We start from the raw sequence: 21,218 nt of genomic DNA, 5'->3' as shown, positions 1-21,218 counted from the left end.
TCTCAAAAATAAACATTAAAAAAAATAACCTGATAAAAGTTAAAAAAAAAAAAAGAATACCTAACCTTTTCCTCTGCTAAGGAGCTCTGGCATGTGTCCCCTTACAGACCTTGTCTCATACCCAGAATATTTCTATACATGTAGCAGAGAAAGGTTTTATTCAGTTACCCATGAAGAAAAACAATAAAAACTATAGGACTTGGCTTTTCTGTTCTTATGCCTGTCTCCTAGTCAGACAGCCATCAAATTGAAACTGCTTGATTCAGAAATGCTTTTTTATATACATAAGTATGCATAAAGGATAATTATAACTTTATAATTAGTTAATTATCACGGAAACTGAGAACAAATTTCTGAATTTTTTTACAGAAACATTAATTTGTACCATTTGTGTTTTTCTTAGTTTCTGCCACTGCCTTCTACAAAGCACAACCTGTAATTCAATTCATGTGTGAAGTTCTTGACATTCATAATATTGATGAGCAACCAAGACCTCTGACTGATTCTCATCGGGTAAAATTCACCAAAGAGATAAAAGGTGAATTAATTAGTATTTGGAACAACTTAAGTATAAAATGCATGAATATAACAAACTTTTATTGAAAAAATGTTTAAAGTCTGTTCGTGTAACATCATCTGTAAAAATATAGATTATGAAATGTTACATTAAATTCATTACCATTACATCTTAGATAATTGTTTGAATGAAAGAAATGGCGAGTAATGAAATTAATATTGATACCAGCTAATATTTTATTAATACTTTGCATTGCTAGCTAAAAGTGTAAGAGTATCTCATGGGAAAATGCTTCTATAATACTGTTAAAAGTAGGAAACTTATTCCAAAAACATTGTTAGGGCAGAACTGGAGTCATTATTTTTATATATTCTAATATAATGACCTCCTTATTTTTCTGAAATGATAGAATATTTTATTCCTTTGAAACTTTATGGATATGGGGCTAGCTAGCCTGTTTCATGTGTTATTTTAGAATTGGAACTTCCATTATTTCATGTACATTATACAGTTGATCACTGATCTTGCCTATTTTATTTAGAGCTAAAATTTGTACAGTGGTGTTGCATCCTATGTATATTTTACTAACATAAATTCATCTCTATAAGGTCTTCTGGAGAGAAAAAGAAAAAATTTAATAGTGTTCTAAAATTTGTGTGTAATTCATCTTTATCTAAATGTACATTTCTATGTACATTTAAATATACATTTATAGTTTTATATGCAAACCTATTGACAGTGTACTTTATTAGCGATTGAAGGTATTTTTCACGAGTAATTTTGATTGTATAAAATTCTTGCCTTGTTCATAACTTAGAACTTAATCCTCATGTAACATGTGACTCCACTGGGGGGCACCTGGCTGACTTAGTTGAACTTGTAACTCTTGATCTTGAAGTTGTGAGTTCGAGTCCCACGTTGGGTATAGAGATTACGTAAAAAATAAAAAATAAAAAGATGTGACTCCACTGTATTTAGTTTTTTATTATTTAGGCAAGAAGAAAAATTAGATATTCTCTAATTAGAATGAGTAGTATAAATTCCATTTGTAAGTGTTAAATCTTACATAGTCAGAAATTGTTTGTTTTGTTTTGTTTGTATTTTAAGATTTTGAATGTTGTAGATAATTTTCCAGCTTCTGGTTTGAATGAAACATTGAACTGTTTCAGTGTTCACTGAACATCTTTCAGTTCCCTGAATCAGTTAGAATACCTCAGTGCATTCTGCTTGCTCCAGTAATCATTCATTCTTTGCCATTCAGTACCCAGGGGAGAGAGAGAGTGTCAATGTAATAAAACATTAAAAGGAAAGTTCTTCCTGCTTTGAAAATGAGCATCTATTTATCTCAAGTTATCTAAATGCCAAAATAACAAAGTGTTATATATTAGTGTATTGCAACCATATCATTGTCCTTTCATAATCCGTATTAACTGCACTGTTAGCATTGTCGAGAGGTTAGTGCATTACCCACCATTAATGTCTGATCATCAAAATACCATGGTTTCCAGTGGAGTTGCTGCTTAGTTACCACCTCTGATATCATGAAGTCACTTACATTATTTTGCGGTAACTATGCAATCAACTCATATCACCACTCTATCACAGAAAATACAAGATGTACAGAACAAGGATTCAACTGCTGCCCGAAGAGCATGGACTCGATCTTAACTTCAACTGCTCAGGGGCCCAAAGAAATGACTGAAAAAATGACTAGAAAGCATTATAAAGTTGATGTTAGAGTGAAGGTAAAGCCAAGTTTATAGGTTAAATATTTGATTTATTAAAGCCAAATTTTTTTATTTATTTATTTATTTATTTATTTATTTTTTTGGTTGGATGGAGGGTTTCGGGAGGGACCTGGGCAGAGAATTATCTAGTCCATTTTTTTTTTAATTTCAACTTTTTGCTAAGCCCTGGGTTCGGTCTAATCCTTAGGCACCTATGACCCTGGATTTGGGGTAGAAAAATCTGAGTTGGATCTACTTGATCAACTGATGATTTTTTTTCTCCATTCAAATTCAAAAAGGCTTTCTTCTTCTTCTTCTTATTTTTTAAGAAGGCTCTTTAACATACATCATGTAACCCACCATGGAAACTCAGCAGAATCAAAGTTCTATGTTCTGTGCTATATATTTGGGCTTAATTTTTTAGCCAGCATAAAGGAATTTGATGGTAACTGTTAAATAGTGATACACACTGTGCTGTAACGAATAGATTTATTTAGTATATTCATTAATTCCAGTTGAACTTTTTCCTAAATATTCAATAGTAACTTTAGGGTTGTTCCTTTGTATAATTATTCATGATGGTTTAACAGAAATATTAGAGGAAGTGTACGTAGTAAAAGTACCATATGTTTATAAAAGAACCAATTTATTTTTGGTATAAACTTATTTAGTAGGCTATTAGAATATTACTAATAACTTCTTTAATTCAGGGGGAAGACTTGAAAACAAATGGCTAGGTGGTATGGATAACAGAAAAAATTTTATAATTTTTATATTGTGTTTTCTCCCTAAACAATATTTTTACATCCTGCTTACTTCATATTGTTACTTCATATTGCTTACTTCACATTTCCTTCTTATAAGGCCTTCACTTGATAGTACTTTATTTTCTAGTTTCCTTTATAATATAGAAGCGTGTTTTATACTCTAATTGATCTGAAATTTAGTCTTACAATAGTAATTACTAATAAAAACTATTTATATCACTGATTCAATTAAGAGTACTTCTCAAGAAAAATCCATACCAATCTGGTACAGTTGACGTTATGTGCATTTAACATCTTAATTTGTGCTGATAAATCAGAAGAAAATATTACTGTGAATGAACTTTGTGTTTGGTACTGCAGTTAGTGATTACATAGGAAAATAAATTACACTGTTTCAGGGTTTCTCAACCTTGCCACTATTAATATTTGGGGCTGGATAATTCTTTATTGTGTTCTGGGGTGGGAAGTAGTGCTGTCCCGTCCATTGTAGGATATTTAGCCTCATCCCTGGATCCAAGAATCCCTAAATCTAGCATCCAGTAAATGCCCATAGCACCTCCCAGTCATGACAGTTAAAATTGTCTGCAGACATTACCAAATGTTCTCTGGAGAGCAAAATTGCCTGTGGTTGAGAACCACTGCACAATAGGAATCACAAATATAACAGGGAAAAAATGCAAAAATAATAACCATAAATACTATCAGGAAACTAAAAGTTGTCCTTCATCTGCCCCTTTTTAGATTTTCTGCCTTTGGAGTCTAAGCCATAGTAATGGAGTTGCTTATCTGTAAGCAGCAGCAACTGTATCAATTTGTTACTCTTTTCTATCTAAGTAGCTCCAAGATTGCACTGGCAAATATGGTACCACTACCCACATGTAGCTACTTAAATTAATGAAATTAAGTTTTCACTTTCTTAGTCACACTAGCCACATTTCATGTACTCCATAACACATATTGCTAGTGATTACATATTAGCACAGATGTAGAACATTCTATCATTTCAGAAAGTTCTGTTGGACAGTACTGCTTAAGAAAATTAATCCCAAAGATTTTACCAGTGGTTTAAAACACCATTGCTTCACTTTGTAAAGCAGGTCTGGGATCTTCATACTCCTATGGTCCATAGATGGATTGCAAGGATCCAGAACATCTATGTGTATATGCAATTTTCTGAGAGTTTACCGCTTTCATCAGATTCTCAAAGGGATCAGTGATTCCCTAAGAAGGCAGGGTCACCTGCTCTAAGAATTGTTTGGTTGCATCTAATTTCTAATAGTAATAAGAGAGTTGTGTCACTATACTATACTTCAACTAAATTGTCACTCTGCCTCTGTTAAAGGGCCTGGAATTTTCTGCTTCCTACTTTAAAAATCTTTGAAGGACTTCCTTCTGAGATTTATTAAATTCTAAACTTCAGTCACTGTTTGATGACTAGACTATTCACATATCACATACTTTGAAAATTGTGGAGTATGTTGAGAATTGTTATAGCTCTTCTTTCATTTCTCATTCCCTCTCCCAGCAATAAATACCTAAATTTATTATAAACAGGTTGTTTTGTTTTTTTTAATTGATGGAGAACTTTGTCCGTTGCTCTATAGGCTTTGCAACTTTTATGATTCTGTTTTTTAGTGTGTAGATCTTGATAGGATAGGGAAAATATTTGGAGATAGACATATCATGATTGTAATCATTACTAGCAATGTTATTTATAAAATGTTAATTTCACATTGCCTGTATCACAAATTTTCTGTCTGTTTAGAATTTGAGTTTTTCTGTAGTGAACAGGCTTTATAAATATTTGACATGTGACAGTTCTATAACCTCAGTTTTTCTTGTTGGGAACAGGTCTGAAGGTTGAAGTGACTCATTGTGGAACAATGAGACGGAAATACCGTGTTTGTAATGTAACAAGAAGGCCTGCCAGTCATCAAACGTAAGAAAAGCTGGTGTTTGTCAGAGCAGAGATGATATGAGGCAGCTTGCTGTAGTTAGTGGATTGGGAGTTTTGCTCACCATAATGAGATGAGAGTTGTTAATGTGTACCTTTTTTTTTTTTTTTTCTCCAGCTTTCCTTTACAGTTAGAAAATGGCCAAACTGTGGAGAGAACAGTAGCACAGTATTTCAGAGAAAAGTATACTCTTCAGCTGAAGTACCCACACCTTCCTTGTCTGCAAGTGGGGCAGGAACAGAAACATACCTACCTGCCACTAGAAGTAATGTGTTTAGGCTGTTTCTTAATATCCTCTTGTTCATCATTCTGTTGGGGTTTTTATGGCATATAACTTACTTCAGACTCTTCGCATTTATTTTGGAGATTGAACTGTTTTAAATTTTATTTTAAAATTTTAGTAATGAAATAATATGGAAAATTTCATCCACAAATCCTTACCGCTCTAAAGTAACCATTGTTAACATTTTGGTACACTTCTTTTCAGCCTTTTTATCGAGTGTACATTTTACCCTGTTATAATCATACTATAAAGCAGTATTGTTTACTATTTCTTAACATATTAAAAAGAAGCAGTTTAGGGGTGCCTGGGTGACTCACTTGGTTAAGTGTCTGACTCTTGATTTCAACTCAGCTCATGATCTCATGGTTCATGAGTTTGAGCCCCATATCAGGCTCTCTGATGTCAGCACAGCTTGGGATCCTCTGTCTCCCTACCTCCCTCTCTCTCTCTGTCTCTGTCTCTGTCTCTGCCCTTCCCTTGCTCATGCTCTCTCTCTTTCTCAAACATAATAAACACATTTTAAGAAATTTTAATTTCACATGTAATTACCAATGAGAGTTAAAAAAAGATATATGCATCTAGTACAAAACTTTTTTCCGTTTGTAGGTCTGTAATATCGTGGCCGGGCAACGATGTATCAAGAAGCTAACGGACAATCAGACTTCCACTATGATCAAAGCAACAGCAAGATCTGCGCCAGATAGACAAGAGGAGATCAGCAGATTGGTTAGTACTTGACCCTAGAAATGTGAATTAAAAACATGTTAGGATGAGCTACTACTGAAGAGCCATGTCCTTATCAGCTCATACCTTACTTATTACCATTTCATGGACTATCAGAATTAAAAGGGATCATGGAAGTCATTCATTGATGTTCTAGGGGTAAACCTTAATGGGTTCTATGAGAAGGGTTAGATCCTTCTAATTTAACCCCAAGCTCTTTAATTGTAGATCTAGAGCAGATTCTCTCGGAACCAGTGTTTCAGTTTAGTGAACTGGAACTTTACTACCTCCCACCTAGTAAAGGAGAAGGAAGAAAAATCAAGGTATTATGACTAGCAATTGTGAGTCTTAACCATCAGTAGAATTGCTTAGTACCCAGTTTCAGACTGGCAGCTGTATAGGATGAATAAAGAAATACAAGACTGGGGTGCCTGGGTGGCTCAGTTGGTTAACTGTCTGACTTTGGTTCAGGTCATGATCTCATGGTTTGTGAGTTCGAGCCCCACATTGGGCTCCCTGCTGTCAGCACAGAGCCCACTTTGGATCTTCTGTCCCCCCTCTCTCTGCCATCCCTCCACTCATTCTCTCTCTCTCAAAATAAGTAAATTTTTAAAAAAGAAAGAAAGAAATACAAGACTGCTCCAACTATGTAGGGTCTCTAAGCTATATCGTTGTTGTGAGTGGAAGAGAAGGAAAGTAGCAGTACCACTTTATAAAACTGATGGGATAAGGCAAAATGAAAAATAAAAGGAACCTGGATCTTCTCTTATTCTCTTCTTGAATGCCATTTAAATTATGTAAGTGAAGAGGAAAAAGTCTGGAAATAGGAATATTGCTTTGGGTAATAATGAAGATTGTTATAAAAAAGTTAAAAACTGGCCTTTTCATTTTGTGAGCCAATTATGGGAAATTCCTGTATAGTTTTATAAAGAGCAAATAAAAGCTATTACACGATACTTAATTAGGAAAATACAGATTTGTTCTCATAATGGATTTTTTTTATGATCTATGACAGGGTTTTAAAGCCTTTAAGAGGCTAGAACTTCTCACTGTCTCTGTGAAATCTCAATAACTACTTATAACAAATTTATTTCAGCTTTTCTATCCAAAGAGAGAATATCATACAGTGGTTAAAGTACAAGCTTTGGAATCTAACAGCTCTGGGGTCCATCTTCTGTGCTTACTTACTGTTACCATTATTGTATTATTATAATTATACCATCTATGGGGCGCCTGGGTGGCTCAGTCAGTTAAGCATCTGACTTCAGCTCAGGTCATGATCTCATGGTTCATGAGTTCGAGCCCCACATCAGTCTCTGTGCTGACAGCTCGGAGCCTGGAGCCTGCTTTTTGGACTCTGTGTCTCCCTCTCTTTCTGTCCCTCCCCTGCTTGTGTTCTGTCTGTCTGTCTGTCTCTCTCTCTCTCAAAAATAAACATTAAAAAAAATTACAATTATACCATCTGAAAGACTAGTGCAGTGATTGAGAATAGGAATTCTAGAATTAGAACATACATGGTTTCAGATTCTAGGTCACTTGCTTAGCTATATGGTTCTAGGCCAGTCACTTACCTGAACTAAGCTTTAGGTTTATCCTTCGTAAAGATTATAAAAGTTACAAAAGACCTACGTTTATAGGTATACGTTTATTGTGGGAATTAATTATACAACTTAACACCAAGCACATCACACAGCAAGTTTTTATTTATACTAGTTATTCTTTGCAACTTTACTATGAAGGTACACTGAAACACACCAGAAGTGAATGGCATTTAAGCTTGAAGAAGCATTAGTGCCTAATTTAGAAAACAACTCTTCTGTTTATTGTGGGAAGATTTTTTTTTTACATATTTAAATTATATAGTTTTTTTTTTTAATGGATTGTTACTCAAACACTTGAATACTGCCTTCATTTTGTAACCTTATTTGACCTCTACACTGAGACCAAGTAAATATGTTTTGAAAAAACATAGTTACTATAGTATGCTATAAACATGAATTATATTATGAGGTCCAAGTCTATACTGAATTAAAATAAATTCTTGTCACCTGGGTGGTCAGTCGGTTAAGCATCTGACTTCAGCTCAGGTCATGATCTCAGGGTTCGAGCCCCACATCAGGCTCTCTGTAGTCAGTGCAGAACCCACTTCAGATCCTCTGTCTCTCTCTCTTTCTGTCCCTCCCCCTCATTATCTCTCTCTCTCTCTCTCTCTCTCTCTCTCTCTCACACACACAAAATGAACTTAAAAAAAATATTTTTAATAAAATCTTAATCTTCGTATCTACAGATATATTTTGTAAAAATTATTTATCTTATACTGGTTTCCTTATCTGTTTTAAGTGTATCCCATTAAGTATATTTTATAATATGGCAATTTTTGTCAGAAAATATTCAAGTAGTTTTATATAAATTGTAAATCAAATGATTCAGGGAAAAAAAGCCTCAAAATCATCAATAGCTGCTGTCAAACTCTAAGTAAAATTTAATCATATATGCCTGAATCTTCTAATTAGAAGTTTTTATTTTTTAGGTCACGAGGTTCTTCCTCTAATGATCCCTAGACCACCCTCTCCAAAATGTATTAGGTTTAATCACATAAAATTGCCATTTTCATGGATTATAAATAGTTGAAATTTCTTATTATTCTACCTTATACATTTAAATTTCTGTAAATTACCAGGAGGTTCACAGACTTCTACAGTCCATTCATGATCTGTAGTCCCAGGTTAAGATTCTCTATCCTGTATTTAAGGCACCATTACTAGATCTAAAACATTATTGATACAGTGAAGAGAAGAAAATGGAAGGTTCTAATGAATAAAGCAGGGGTTGGGGAAAATTTTGAAAATAACTACTAACTTTTTCTGTTGTTAGGTAAGAAGTGCAAATTATGAAACAGATCCATTTGTTCAGGAGTTTCAATTTAAAGTTCGGGATGAAATGGCCCATGTAACCGGACGTGTACTCCCAGCACCTATGCTGCAGTATGGAGGACGGGTAAAACCTGTTGATGGTTTTTAAATTAAAAACAATTTCTGTTTACAAAGAGAAGGGCATCCTGGGGCGCCTGGGTGGCGCAGTCGGTTAAGCGTCCGACTTCAGCCAGGTCACAATCTCGTGGTCTGTGAGTTCGAGCCCCGCGTCAGGCTCTGGGCTGATGGCTCGGAGCCTGGAGCCTGTTTCCGATTCTGTGTCTCCCTCTCTCTCTGCCCCTCCCCCGTTCATGCTCTGTCTCTCTCTGTCCCAAAAATAAAAAAAAAAACTTTAAAAAAAAAATTAAAAAAAAAAAAAACAAAAACAAAGAGAAGGGCATCCTAACTAAGTCTGAGATTAGAAAGTGTTGTTTTACTCCAACAATACTTTTTTCTTTTAGGGTATCTTTGCCAGAGTTTAGATGTTTTGGTTTTGTAGGATAAAAAATAGAAATACTATTGATGTAGAGTAGCCTATTACATGTAGAATGTCAGATATACATCAATTCAGCAATTTGAAATGTTTTTCTTTTCAGCTCATTAAAATAAATTGTATGTTAAGTATTTCTTTTTTGCCTTATTTCTCTTTTTCCTTTTTCTGTAGAATCGGACAGTAGCAACACCAAGCCATGGAGTATGGGACATGCGAGGGAAACAGTTCCATACAGGAGTTGAAATAAAAATGTGGGCTATAGCTTGTTTCGCCACACAGAGGCAGTGCAGAGAAGAAATATTGAAGTAAGGCATATCATTACATTGGTTTGAGAATTTTTTTGTGTTTCAATTTTAAACTACTTTAGCTAATGTTTTAACTGTATTGTCTCAATATGGAGTAATCACTGAGCCTTTGAAAATGTTTCTTGTCAGTACTTTCTGAATTTGTTAGTAAAGTTATTGATTCATGCTTGTAGGCACCTTAACAGTCCAGCTTATGTGGTATGGAAGGAGCATCATTGGCTTTTGATGGCAAATAGGTTATGTTTAATTCCTAGCCTTGCCACTTCCTGGCTATATTATCATGAATAATTTATTTAATTTCTTTATGCTTCAGTTTTCACCTTTTTAGAGATAATAATACCTATCTCTTGGGTGAGGATGAAATAAAATCCTTACTTCTCAATTGAGCTCCTTGAAAAAATGATTTAACTCTTCATTTTCACTTCCTTACTTTCGAAAATTTGACCTCCATCTCCACCACTTTCTTCCCTTTTTCCCAAATTCATTTCCTCAGCATATAAGTGCTCAGTAAGCTTCTGTTTAAATTGAAAACAAACAAAAAAATGGTCCATTTTCAGTGGACAGGCTTCCAGACTTCCATTTTCTCACCTTCCTTGAAAGAAAATGATTATTGTCTAAGTTCAGTCTCCACTAATAGATCTTATAAAGTATACTCATAATGAATAGTTCTTGAAAGATACAGTTTACCAACCAGGTCAGTTCAGAATTTGCTTTGCCTTCATATGAGAAATAAAAATATTTTTTCTATTTAATTATGTTCACTTCTTATTAACTCTAAATTTCTAAACGTATGTCTTAAGGCTCACTTAATATACATTTTTCTCCAGAGTTTTTATCCCCTTGCTTTCAAGTAAAATGTCAGAAGGATAGTTTACTATGATGCTATGATTATCTTGACCTCAAGACCTAAGAAAATGCCTCCAGTTGTTTTTCAGGCTTAGACTTATTCTTTTCATTTTACATTTGTTATTCATGGCTTGATAGAAATCTCATAATCTTTCAGCTAGTAGTTCTTGTTCAGGCTGACTGAAAATATCCAACTTCATACTTCTTGAATTAAACACTAATAAGGAAAAGGAGAAGGGAATTCCTACAAACTTTGTCTCTAAGGGAATTAGAATGTTTTTGAGCAAAGATGACTCAGATCCTTGGCTTAGGACCTTACTTGTTTATCCTAAGTTAAATGCAGAATTTTGTTTTAATATGGATTTAGTCTTCTGGGTTTTTTTTAGTGTGGATAAAATGCATTGAAATGCTTCCTGCCTCATTTGTTCTTAAATGTTGGTTTCTTTTCTTTTTTTTTTGTTTTTTAATTTATCTTTTCTGAAGACACAGCCTTCCCTGCTGTTCTAGTTTCAGATACATAATATTGTGGAAGGAAATTTTGGAGTAGGTCATACTTCTGACTCTACATTCATGTAGCCATTAGACATCGGTCAAATACTTAATGTCCCTGAAACTGTTGCCTCATCTGTAAAATAGAAATAATACCTCACCTACCACTTTCTTATGAATGTTGTCATTATCAAATTAGACAATGTGCGATGGGGCACCTGAGTGGCTCAGTTTTGTTAAGCATCCTCTTGGTTTTAGCTCAGGTCATGGTCTCACGGTTTGTGAATTTGAGCCCTGCATTAGACTTTGCTCAAACAGTGCAGAGCCTGCTTGGGATTCTCTGTCTCCCTCTCCCTCTGCCCTTCCCCTGCTCATGTATGTGCTCTCTCTCTCCCTCTCTCTCTGTCTCTCTCAAATATAAATAAATAACACTTAAAAAAAAGAAATTGGACACCTGGGTGGCTTGGTTAGTTAAGCGTCTGACTTCAGCTCAGGTCATGATTTCACGGTGTGTGGGTTCGAGCTCCACATCGGGCTCTGTACTGACCTCTCAGAGCCTGGAGCCTGCTTTAGATTATGTGTCTCCCTCTTTGCCCCTCCCCTATTTACACTTTGTGTGTGTGTGTCTCTCTCTGTCTCTCTCAAAAATAAATAAGAATGTTAAAAAAAAATAAACACTATTTAAAAAAAAAAAGAAAGTATACAATAGTTTAAATTTATCAAGTTCTTACCATGTCTTGGGCAGTGTGCTAAGCTCATTTATTATCTCACTTTATTCACACCAATTCTGTAATGGAAGTAATCATTTTACAGATGAGAGAAACTAAAAAAATTTGCTTAAGATTTCAGAGCTAGTAATTGACAGAATTAGGATTGAAACCTGTCATGCTAAGTCTAGAAATGAACTCTTAACCAGCATACTGTATTACTAATGCCCTTTATAAACTACAGAATACCACATAATTCTGTAGTAATGTTCTTAGTTTGGAAAATAGATTACTGACCCCCCATTGCCTTTATTTCAGTAATCTTGGTGACCTCTTCATATATGGAGCACACAGATCTTTGCTTCATTTTCCATTCACTTCTCAAACTTTCCATTCCACTTTGTAGATGTGAATAATTAGACAAAGGATTTAGTTTTAGTGATTTCTCTTTCTAGGGGTTTCACGGACCAGCTGCGTAAGATTTCTAAAGATGCAGGGATGCCCATCCAGGGCCAGCCTTGCTTCTGCAAATACGCGCAGGGGGCAGACAGCGTGGAGCCCATGTTCCGGCATCTCAAGAACACCTACTCAGGGCTGCAGCTCATTATCGTCATCCTGCCAGGGAAGACGCCAGTGTATGGTAAGGATGTGTTAAGATTGTTTTTTTTCTTCAAGTACTTGATATTTTTGGAAAACACAAATCAGTAGAGCAAACTAGCCCAAGAAGAAGGGCACCTGGGTGGCTCGGTTGGTTAAGCGTCCGACTTCAGCTCAGGTCATGATCTCACGGTTCGTGTGTTTGAGCCCTGCGTCAGGCTCTGTGCTGACAGCTTAGAGGGAACCTGCTTTGGATTCTGTGTCTCCCTCTCTCCCTGCCCCACCCCTGTTCGCACTCTCTCTCTCTCCCCCTCTCTTAAAAATAAACATTAAAAAAAAATTTTTTTTTAATAGTCCCAAGAAGAGACCCTGTGAAAAGAATTTTAGTGAAGGAGGCATCACAAAAAAATGGTTAAAAAAAAGAATTATTTCTTTAAAATGGCATTGAGATAACTTGAGTATCAGTATATGATATATTGGTTAAGAGCACAGGCTCTGGAGTCAGACTGTGCTACTTAAAACTCAGGCTCTGGGGGCTCCTGGCTGACTCAGTTGGTTGAGCATCTAACTTCAGCTCAGGTTATGATCTCACTGTTCATGGGTTTGAGCCTTGCATCAGGCTCTCTGCTGACAGCACGGAGCCTGCTTCAAATCTTCTGGCCCCTTCTCTGCCCCTTCACAGCTCAGACTCTCTCTCTAAAAAATAAAAACAAACAAAAACAGGTTCTGCCAGCTATACTACCTGTGTGATATAGCTGAATTACTTAACCACCCACACTAGGCTTTAGTGTCCTCATCTTTGAAATTGGGATACTAAAAATAACTAACCTATAGAGAGTAGTTGTAAGGATTAAATAAATTTACATATATAAACAGGGCCTAGAATAGTACCTATTATATAGTGAATACCCAGTAAATGATAACTATTATTGTAAACAAAAAGTTTAGTCATAATTATAAGTTAAACATAAATCATTGAATCTTGAAAAATACAAAGAAAGTATAATTTTCAAACTACTGAATGGCGTATAGTCGTTTAGGTTTAGAAATGATAGAACAGGTGGAAACAATCTACAAAACTAAAAGGCAGCCTACAGAATGGCAGAAGATATTTGCAAACAACGTATCTGATAGTATCCAAAATCTATAAAGAACTTACCAAACTCAACACCCAAAAAATAAATAACCCAGTTAAGAAATGGGCAGAAGGCGCCTGGGTGGCTCAGTCAGTTAAGTGTGTGACTTGATTTCAACTTGGGTCATGATCTTGCGGTTCGTGCATTCAAGCTCTGCATCAGGCTCTGCGCTGAGAGCCTGCTTGGGATTTTCTTTCTCCCTCTGTCTCTGCCCCTGCCCTACTCCCTCTCCCTCTCCCTCTCCCCCTTTTCCCCCTCTCCCCCTCTCCCCCTCTGCCTGTCCCTCTGCCTCTCCCTCTCCCTCTCTCAAAAATAAATAAATATTTTTTTTTAAAGGGCAGAAGACATGAGTAGACATTTTTCCGAAGACATCCAGATGGCAAACAGACACATGAAAAGATCCTCAACATCATTCGTGATCAGGGAAATACAAATCAAAACCATGATGAGATACCACCTCACACCTGTCAGAATGGCTAAAATTAACAACACAAGAAACAACAGGTGTTAGTAAGGATGCAGAGAAAGGAGAACTCACTTGCACTGTTGGTGGAAATGCAAACTGGTGCAGCCACTCTGGAGGATAGTATGGAGGTTCCTCAGGAAACTAAAAATAGAACTACTCTATGATCCAGCAATTGCATTATTAGGTATTTACCCAAAAGATACAAAAATACAGATTTGAAGGTGTACATGCTGCACCTCATTGTTTATATAGCAGCATTATCAACAGCAGCCAAACTATGGAAAGAGCCCAAATATCCATTGACTAATGACTGGGTAAGGAATATACAGTATTTATATACGATGGAATTACTCAGCCATCAAAAAGAATGAAATCTTCCCATTTGTAATGACATGGTTGGAGCTAGAATGTATTATACTATGCAAAATAAGTCAGTCCAAGAAAAACAAATAGATACGATTTTACTGATATGTGGAATTTAAGAAACAAAACACATGAACATGTGGGAAGGGAGAGGAGAGGGAAACAAACCACAACAGACTTTATTTTTTAATGTTTATTTATTTTGAGAGAGATGTTGGAGGGAGGGGAGGGAGGGGGAGAATCCAAAACAGGCCCCATGCTGTCAGCGTGGAGCCCAATAGGGGGCTCAACCCCACAAACCATGAGATTACAACCTATGCCGAAATCAAGAGTTGGATGCTTTAACTGACTGAGCCACCATGCACCCCAACCACAACAGACTCTTAATGATAGAGAATAAACTGGGGGTTGGCGGAGGTGGGTGGAAGATGGGCTAGGGTGGAGTGATGGGTACTGAGGAGGGCACTTATGATAAGCACTGGGTGTTATATATAAGCGATGAATCACTAAATTCTACTCCAGAAACCAGTATTGCACTGTATGTTAACAAACTTAAATCTAAATTTAAAAAAAAATTTTAAATGATAAAAGTGCCTTAGTGGCTCATTTGGTTGAGTATCTGACTCTTGATTTTGGCTTAGGTCAGGCTCCCAGGGTCATGGGATTGAGCCCCATGTCAAGCTCCACCCTGAGCATGGAGCCTGCTTAAGATTCCTTTTTCTTTTTCTTTTTCTTTTTTTTTTTTTATGTTTATTTATTTATTTTGAGAGAGAGAGCGAGCATGCAGTCACGTGCACAAAGGTAGGGAGAAGCAGAGGGGGAAAAAGAGAGACAGAGAGAGTATCCCAAGCAGGCTCTATGCTATCAGTGCAGAGCCTGACGTGAGGCTCAGTCTCACCAACCTTGAGATCATGACCTGAGCTGAAATCAAGAGCTGGGTGTTTAATGGACTGAGCCACCAGAGGTGCCCCAGAGCCTGCTTAAAATTCTCTCTCTCCCTCTGCCCTCCTCCCCAACTCACATTCTCTCTCTAACTCTTAAAAAGAAAAGAAGGATAGAACTGTTCACAAAGGAGAAATTGTTAGATTTACTACATAAAAATTCAATTTTCTATATCTCACAAATATATAATGATAATAAGTAAATAAATGGAAACCAATAGAATCTAAAAAGTGTTTGCAGCAAATGGAGACAACAGAGGGCTAGTTTATTATTAAAATATCCATATAGATCTGTTATTGTGATGAAAGAAAAAATCCTTATATTCTTATAGATTAGTGAGCAAGAATATAAACCAAAATTTCTCAAGACAAAACAAAACCAGTTATATGAGAAAGTATTGGTTTTCACTAAAAGTTAAAGAAAACTACAAGTAAATAAAAGGAAAAATTTTAGGAGCAGCTGGGTGACTCGGTTGAACATTAGACTCTTGGTTTTCGCTCAGGTCATGATCCTGAGGTGGTGGGATCGAGCCCCATGTTGGACTCTGCTCTGGGTATGGAGCCTGCCTGAGATTTTCTCTTGCTTTCCCCCACTCAAGTACATTCACTCTTTCTGTTTAAAAAAAATGAAAGAAAAATTTTATGTTACTAAATTAGCAAATGTATTTAAATATTATAATACTTAGTGCTTGTGAGTATGAAGTGAATCTAGAATTTTAATATATTGCTGATGGCAGTTAAATTGATAATATCCTATCAAAAGTATAAAAATGTGTTTGTGTGATTCAGTAATTTCAATTACAAAAAGGTGTTCAAAGGAAAGAATTCATAATGGAGAAAATTCTATGCACAGAATTTTCATAATGGTATCTGTGATATTAAAAAACTATTGAGAGGGTGCTTGGTTGGCACAGTTGGTTAAGCATCCGACCTCGGCTTAGGTCATTATCTCATGGTTTGTGGGTTCCATTCCCATATCGGGCTCTATGCTGACAGCTCAGAACATGGAGCCTACTTTGGATTCTGTGTCTCCCACTCTCTCTCTGGCCCTCCCCCACACATGCCTTATCTATCTCTCAAAAATAAACCTTTAAAAATAAATAAAACTATTGAGAACTGGCTTTAAACAATGAGTAAGCTATAATATGTTAATAAAATAGTATGCAGTGGTTACAAATGATGTTATAAAATTCAAAATTTTTAGTGGTGCCTGGGTAGCTCAGTTGAACCGACCAACTTCGGCTCAGGTCATGATCTTACAGCTTGTGAGTTCAAACCCCAGGTTGAGCTGTGTGCTAACAGCTCAGAGCCTTGATCCTTCTTTGGATTCTGTGTCTCCCTCTCTCTCTCTCTGTCCCTCCCCCACTCATGCTCTGTCTCTCCTTCAAAAATAAATAAACATTAAAAAAAAAAAGCACAGAGCCCAGTGCAGGGCTCGAACTCATGAGCTATGAGATCATAACCTGAGCCAAAGTCAGATGCTTAACCAACTGAGCCACCCAGGCAACCCCCAAAAAAAAGATACTTTAAAAACTGATAAAATACAGAAGCTTGAACTCAAAGAATTTGTAAATCAATAAGGAAAGGACAAACAACTCAACTGAAAAATAGACAAAGGACATAAAACAGAAAAACAAATGAAACAAATGGTCAGTTATCTGATGAAAAGATGCTCAGCCTCATTAGTCATTAAGAAAATATGAACTTGAATAAGTAATTTTTTACTAATAATCATAATACCCATTTCTGGCAAAAATAAAAATAAATATTGACTCTCATACACTGTTCATGGGAGAGAAAGTTGGTATTACCATAGCCTCCTAGCTGACATTCTTGCCTGCATTCCCTGTAGTTCCTTTTCAGTCCATTCTCTACATTTCTTCTAGTGCAATTTTTTAATTAATAGATTTTTTTTTATTTTAGATATACAGAAAAATTAAGCAGGTAGTGTAGAGAGTTCCTATATATTTACCCCTTCCTCTGCAAAGTTTTCCCTGTTATTAACATCTTGTATTGGTGTGGTACATTTAATGAACCAATACTGATAAATCATTATTAATTGATTTATAAATAAATAAATAAAATTTATAAATCTTAATTAATGTAAAAACTTACATTAAAGTTCACTTTTTGTGTTGGACAGGCCTGTGGGTTTTGATAAATGTAAAACATCATATATATATACAGTATCGTAAAAAATAGTTTCATGGCTCTAAAAATCCCCTGTACTCCACCTGTTCATCCCTCCCTGTCTCTCCTCAAAACCTTGACATCCACTGGCCCTTTTGTTTCTATAGTTTTGCCTTTTCTAAGATGTTGTATAGTTGGACTCCTACAGTATGTACCCTTTCTAATTGGCTTCTTTCACTTAGCAGTATGCATTTAAGGTTCCTTCATGTCTTTTTGTAGCTTGATAAGTCATTTCTTTTTACTGCTGAAAAATATTCCATTGTATAGATGTATTAGTTTGTTATCCATTTAACCTGTTTTTACCTCGTAATCAAGAAGGATGTTTTCATTGCTTCCAGTTTTTTGGCAATTATGATTGCTGCTGTAAACATTCACGTGCAGGTTTTTGGATAGACATAAATAAGTTTCCAACTGACTTGGGTAAATAGGAACACAGTTGCTTTATCTTTTGGTGAGACTGCCAAAATGTCTATACTCGGGCACTGGCTGGCTCAGTCAGAAGAGCATGAGACTTTTGATCTTTGGGTCATGAGTTTGAGACCAACATTGACTGTAGAGACTGCTTAAAGAAGTAAATGAATAAACTTTTTTTTTTCTTTTTTTTTTTTTAATTTTTTTTTTTAATGTTTATTTATTTTTGAGACAGAGAGAGACAGAGCATGAATGGGGGAGGGTCAGAGAGAGAGGGAGACACAGAATCGGAAGCAGGCTCCAGGCTCTGAGCTGTCAGCACAGAGCCCGACGCGGGGCTCGAACTCACGGACCGTGAGATCATGACCTGAGCTGAAGTCGGACGCTTAACCGACTGAGCCACCCAGGCACCCCTGAATAAACTTTTTAAAAATGGCTGTACCATTTTGTATTCCCGCAGCAACGAATAAAAGTTCCTACTGTGTACTAAATCCTCTTCAGTATTTAGTATTGTCAATTTTTTAATATTTTAGCCATTCTAATTTGTAGTGTATCTTACTGTTGTTTTAATTTTCAATTCCTTAGTGACACATAATGTTGAGAATCTTTTCACGTGCTTACTTGCCATCTACATATCTTCTTCTTTTTTTTAATATGAATTTATTGTCTAATTTGTTTCCATACAACACCCAGTGCTCATCCCAACAGGTGCCCTCCTCAATGCCCATCACCCACTTCCCCCTCCCTCCCACCTCCCATCAACCCTCAGTTTATTCTCAGTTTTTAAGAGTCTCTTATGGTTTGGATCCCTCCCTAACTTTTTTTTTCCTTCCCCTCCCCCATGGTCTTCTGTTAAGTTTCTCAGGATCCACGTAAGAGTGAAAACATATGGTATCTGTCTCTGTATGACTCATTTCACTTAACACTCTCCAGTTCCATCCACCTTCCTACAAAAAGCCATATTTCATTCTTTCTCATTGCCACATAGTATTCCATTGTGTATATAAACCACAATTTCTTTATCCATTCATCAGTTGATGGACCTTTAGGCTCTTTCCGTAATTTGGCTATTGTTGAAAGTGCTGCTATAAACATTGGGGTACAAGTGCCCCTATGCATCAGTACTCCTGTATCCCTTGAGTAAATTCCTAGCAGTGCTATTGCTGGATCATAGGGTAGATCTATTTTTAATTTTTTGAGGAACCTCCACACTGTTTTCCAAAGTGGCTGCATCAGTTTGCATTCCCACGAACAGTGCAAGAGGGTTCCCATTTCTCCACATCCTTGCCAGCATCTATAGTCTCCTGATTTGTTCATTTTAGCCACTCTGACTTGGCATGAGGTGGTATCTCAGTGTGGTTTTAATTTGTGGTTTTGATTTCCCTGATGAAGAGTGACGTTGAGCATCTGTATATCTTCTTTAGTGACATGTCTATTCCAGCCTTTCACCCACTTTTAAGTTGTTTTCTTATTTTTCAGTTCTAAGAGTTCTTGTATATTTTGGTTTCAAGTTCTTTATCATATATGTATTTTGCATTTACTTTCTTCCAGTCTGGCCTGTCTTTTCATCCTCTTAACAGTTTCTAGGGGTGCCTGGGTGGCTCTGTTGATTAAGGGTCTAACTTCGGCTCCAGTCATGATCTCACAGTTCATGAGTTCAAGCCCCACATCGGGCTGTCAACATGGAGCCCATCTCAGATCCTCTGTCTCCCCCTCTCTGCCCTTTCCCTGCTCATGCTCGCACTCACGCTCTCTCTGTCTCAAAAATAAACATTTAAAAAAAGAGTTTCTAATGTTAATAAAGACTAAAAGTCTCTAATGTTAATAAAGTCCAACTCATTAATTTTTCTTTCACAGATCATGTTTTCGGGGTTATAATTAGAGCTTGTTGCAGGGCCACCTGGGTGGCTCAGATGGTTGAGCGTCTGACTTCAGCTCAGGTCATGATCTCATAGCTCATGAATACAAGCTCCATGTCGGGCTTTGTGCTGACAGCTCAGAGCCTGGAGCCTGCTTCAGATTCTGTGTGTGTGTGTGTGTGTGTGTCTCTCTCTCTCTGCCCCAACCCACTCGCATTCTGTCTCTGTCTCTCTCAAAAATAAATAAAAAGGTAAAAACAAAAAAAAAATTAGAACCTTGTTACCAAGCCCAGGGTCACATGAGATTTCTTCTATGTTACTTTCTAGTAGTTTTATAGTTTTTTTTATATATATAGGTTTATAACTCATTTTGAGTTAATTTCCGTGAAAGATGTACTGTCTGTTACTAGATTCAATTTTTTGCATGTCACTATCCAGTTCTTCCAGTTCTATTTGTTGGAAGGACTATCTTTCTCCATTAAGTTGCCTTTGCTACTTTGTCAAAGATTGATTAACTATATTTGTGTGTCTATTTCTGGGCTTTTTATTTTGTTCCATTGGTCTATATGTCTGTTTATTTGCTAACATCACAGTCTTGATACTAATGTAAGTCTTAATGTCAGGTAGTGTCAGTTCTCTGACTTTGTTCTTCTTCACTATTGTGTTAGCTATTCTAAATCTTTTGCCTCTCTGTATAACCTTTAGAATCTGTTTGGAATATCCACAAAATAATTTGCTGAGATTTTTATTAGGATTACATTGGGTCTATTAATCAGGCTGGAAAGAATCGACATCTTAAGAATGTTAAGTATTCCCATCCTTGAAGACGTACTGTCTCTCTGTTTAGAGCTTCTTTGACTTTTTATCAGAATTTTACAATTTTGTATAGATCCTGTACACATTTTGTTAGATTTATACCCAAGTGTATCCTTTTTTTTCCTTTTGATACTAATGTGAATGGTAATTGTGTTTTTCATTTTCAATTTCAGTTGTTCATTTTTGGCATTTAGGAAAGCAGGTGACTTTTGTATATTTACTTTGTATCATGCAACCCTGCTATAGTCACTTATTAGTTCCAGGAGGTGTTTCTTTCATTCTTTGGGATTTTCTACCAAGACAGTCATATATCCTGTGAGCAGTTTTATTTCTTCCTTTCTAGTCTGTATACTTTTAATGTAATATACACATATTTTGGGATTTCCCAGCTATCTTTCTGTTACTGATTTCTAGTTTAATTTGGCTGTGGTCTGAGACCATATTTAGTATGATTTCTGTTCTTTTAAATTTGCTAAGTTATGTTTTTGGACCAGAATGAGGTCTGTCTTACTGAATGTTGTATAAGTTTGAGAAGAATGTATATTCTTGCTGTTATTAAGTGAAGTATTTTATAAATGTCTTTTAACTGCAGTTATTTAATGATGCTGTTCAAGTCTACTGTATTTGCTTCTTTTATAGCAGCTGCACCATTTTGCATTCCTACCAGTAACGCACAAGGGTTCCAGTTTTTCCACATCCCAGCAATACTTGTCAT

General features: G+C 36.1%; 1 protein-coding gene across 4 annotated transcripts in view; it reads left to right on the top strand.

Moving 5' to 3' along the window:
- The window catches only part of LOC125912773 (protein argonaute-3), a 115,552-nt gene that overhangs the window by 70,039 nt on the left and 24,295 nt on the right, over nucleotides 1–21,218 (top strand). For all 4 annotated transcript variants that reach the window (XM_049617503.1, XM_049617502.1, XM_049617504.1 and 1 more), the window contains 7 exons: nucleotides 404–538; nucleotides 4,863–4,950; nucleotides 5,084–5,231; nucleotides 5,856–5,975; nucleotides 8,847–8,969; nucleotides 9,549–9,682; nucleotides 12,180–12,364. In XM_049617503.1, coding sequence (XP_049473460.1) covers nucleotides 404–538; nucleotides 4,863–4,950; nucleotides 5,084–5,231; nucleotides 5,856–5,975; nucleotides 8,847–8,969; nucleotides 9,549–9,682; nucleotides 12,180–12,364 — 933 coding nt within the window. The remainder of the gene's footprint in view (nucleotides 1–403; nucleotides 539–4,862; nucleotides 4,951–5,083; nucleotides 5,232–5,855; nucleotides 5,976–8,846; nucleotides 8,970–9,548; nucleotides 9,683–12,179; nucleotides 12,365–21,218) is intronic.

The sequence above is a fragment of the Panthera uncia genome (genome assembly GCF_023721935.1).
Source record: "Panthera uncia isolate 11264 chromosome C1 unlocalized genomic scaffold, Puncia_PCG_1.0 HiC_scaffold_4, whole genome shotgun sequence".
NCBI lineage: Eukaryota > Metazoa > Chordata > Mammalia > Carnivora > Felidae > Panthera > Panthera uncia.
The sequence above is the reverse complement of the archived record's forward strand: the minus strand, read 5'-3'. Positions and strand labels throughout refer to the sequence as shown.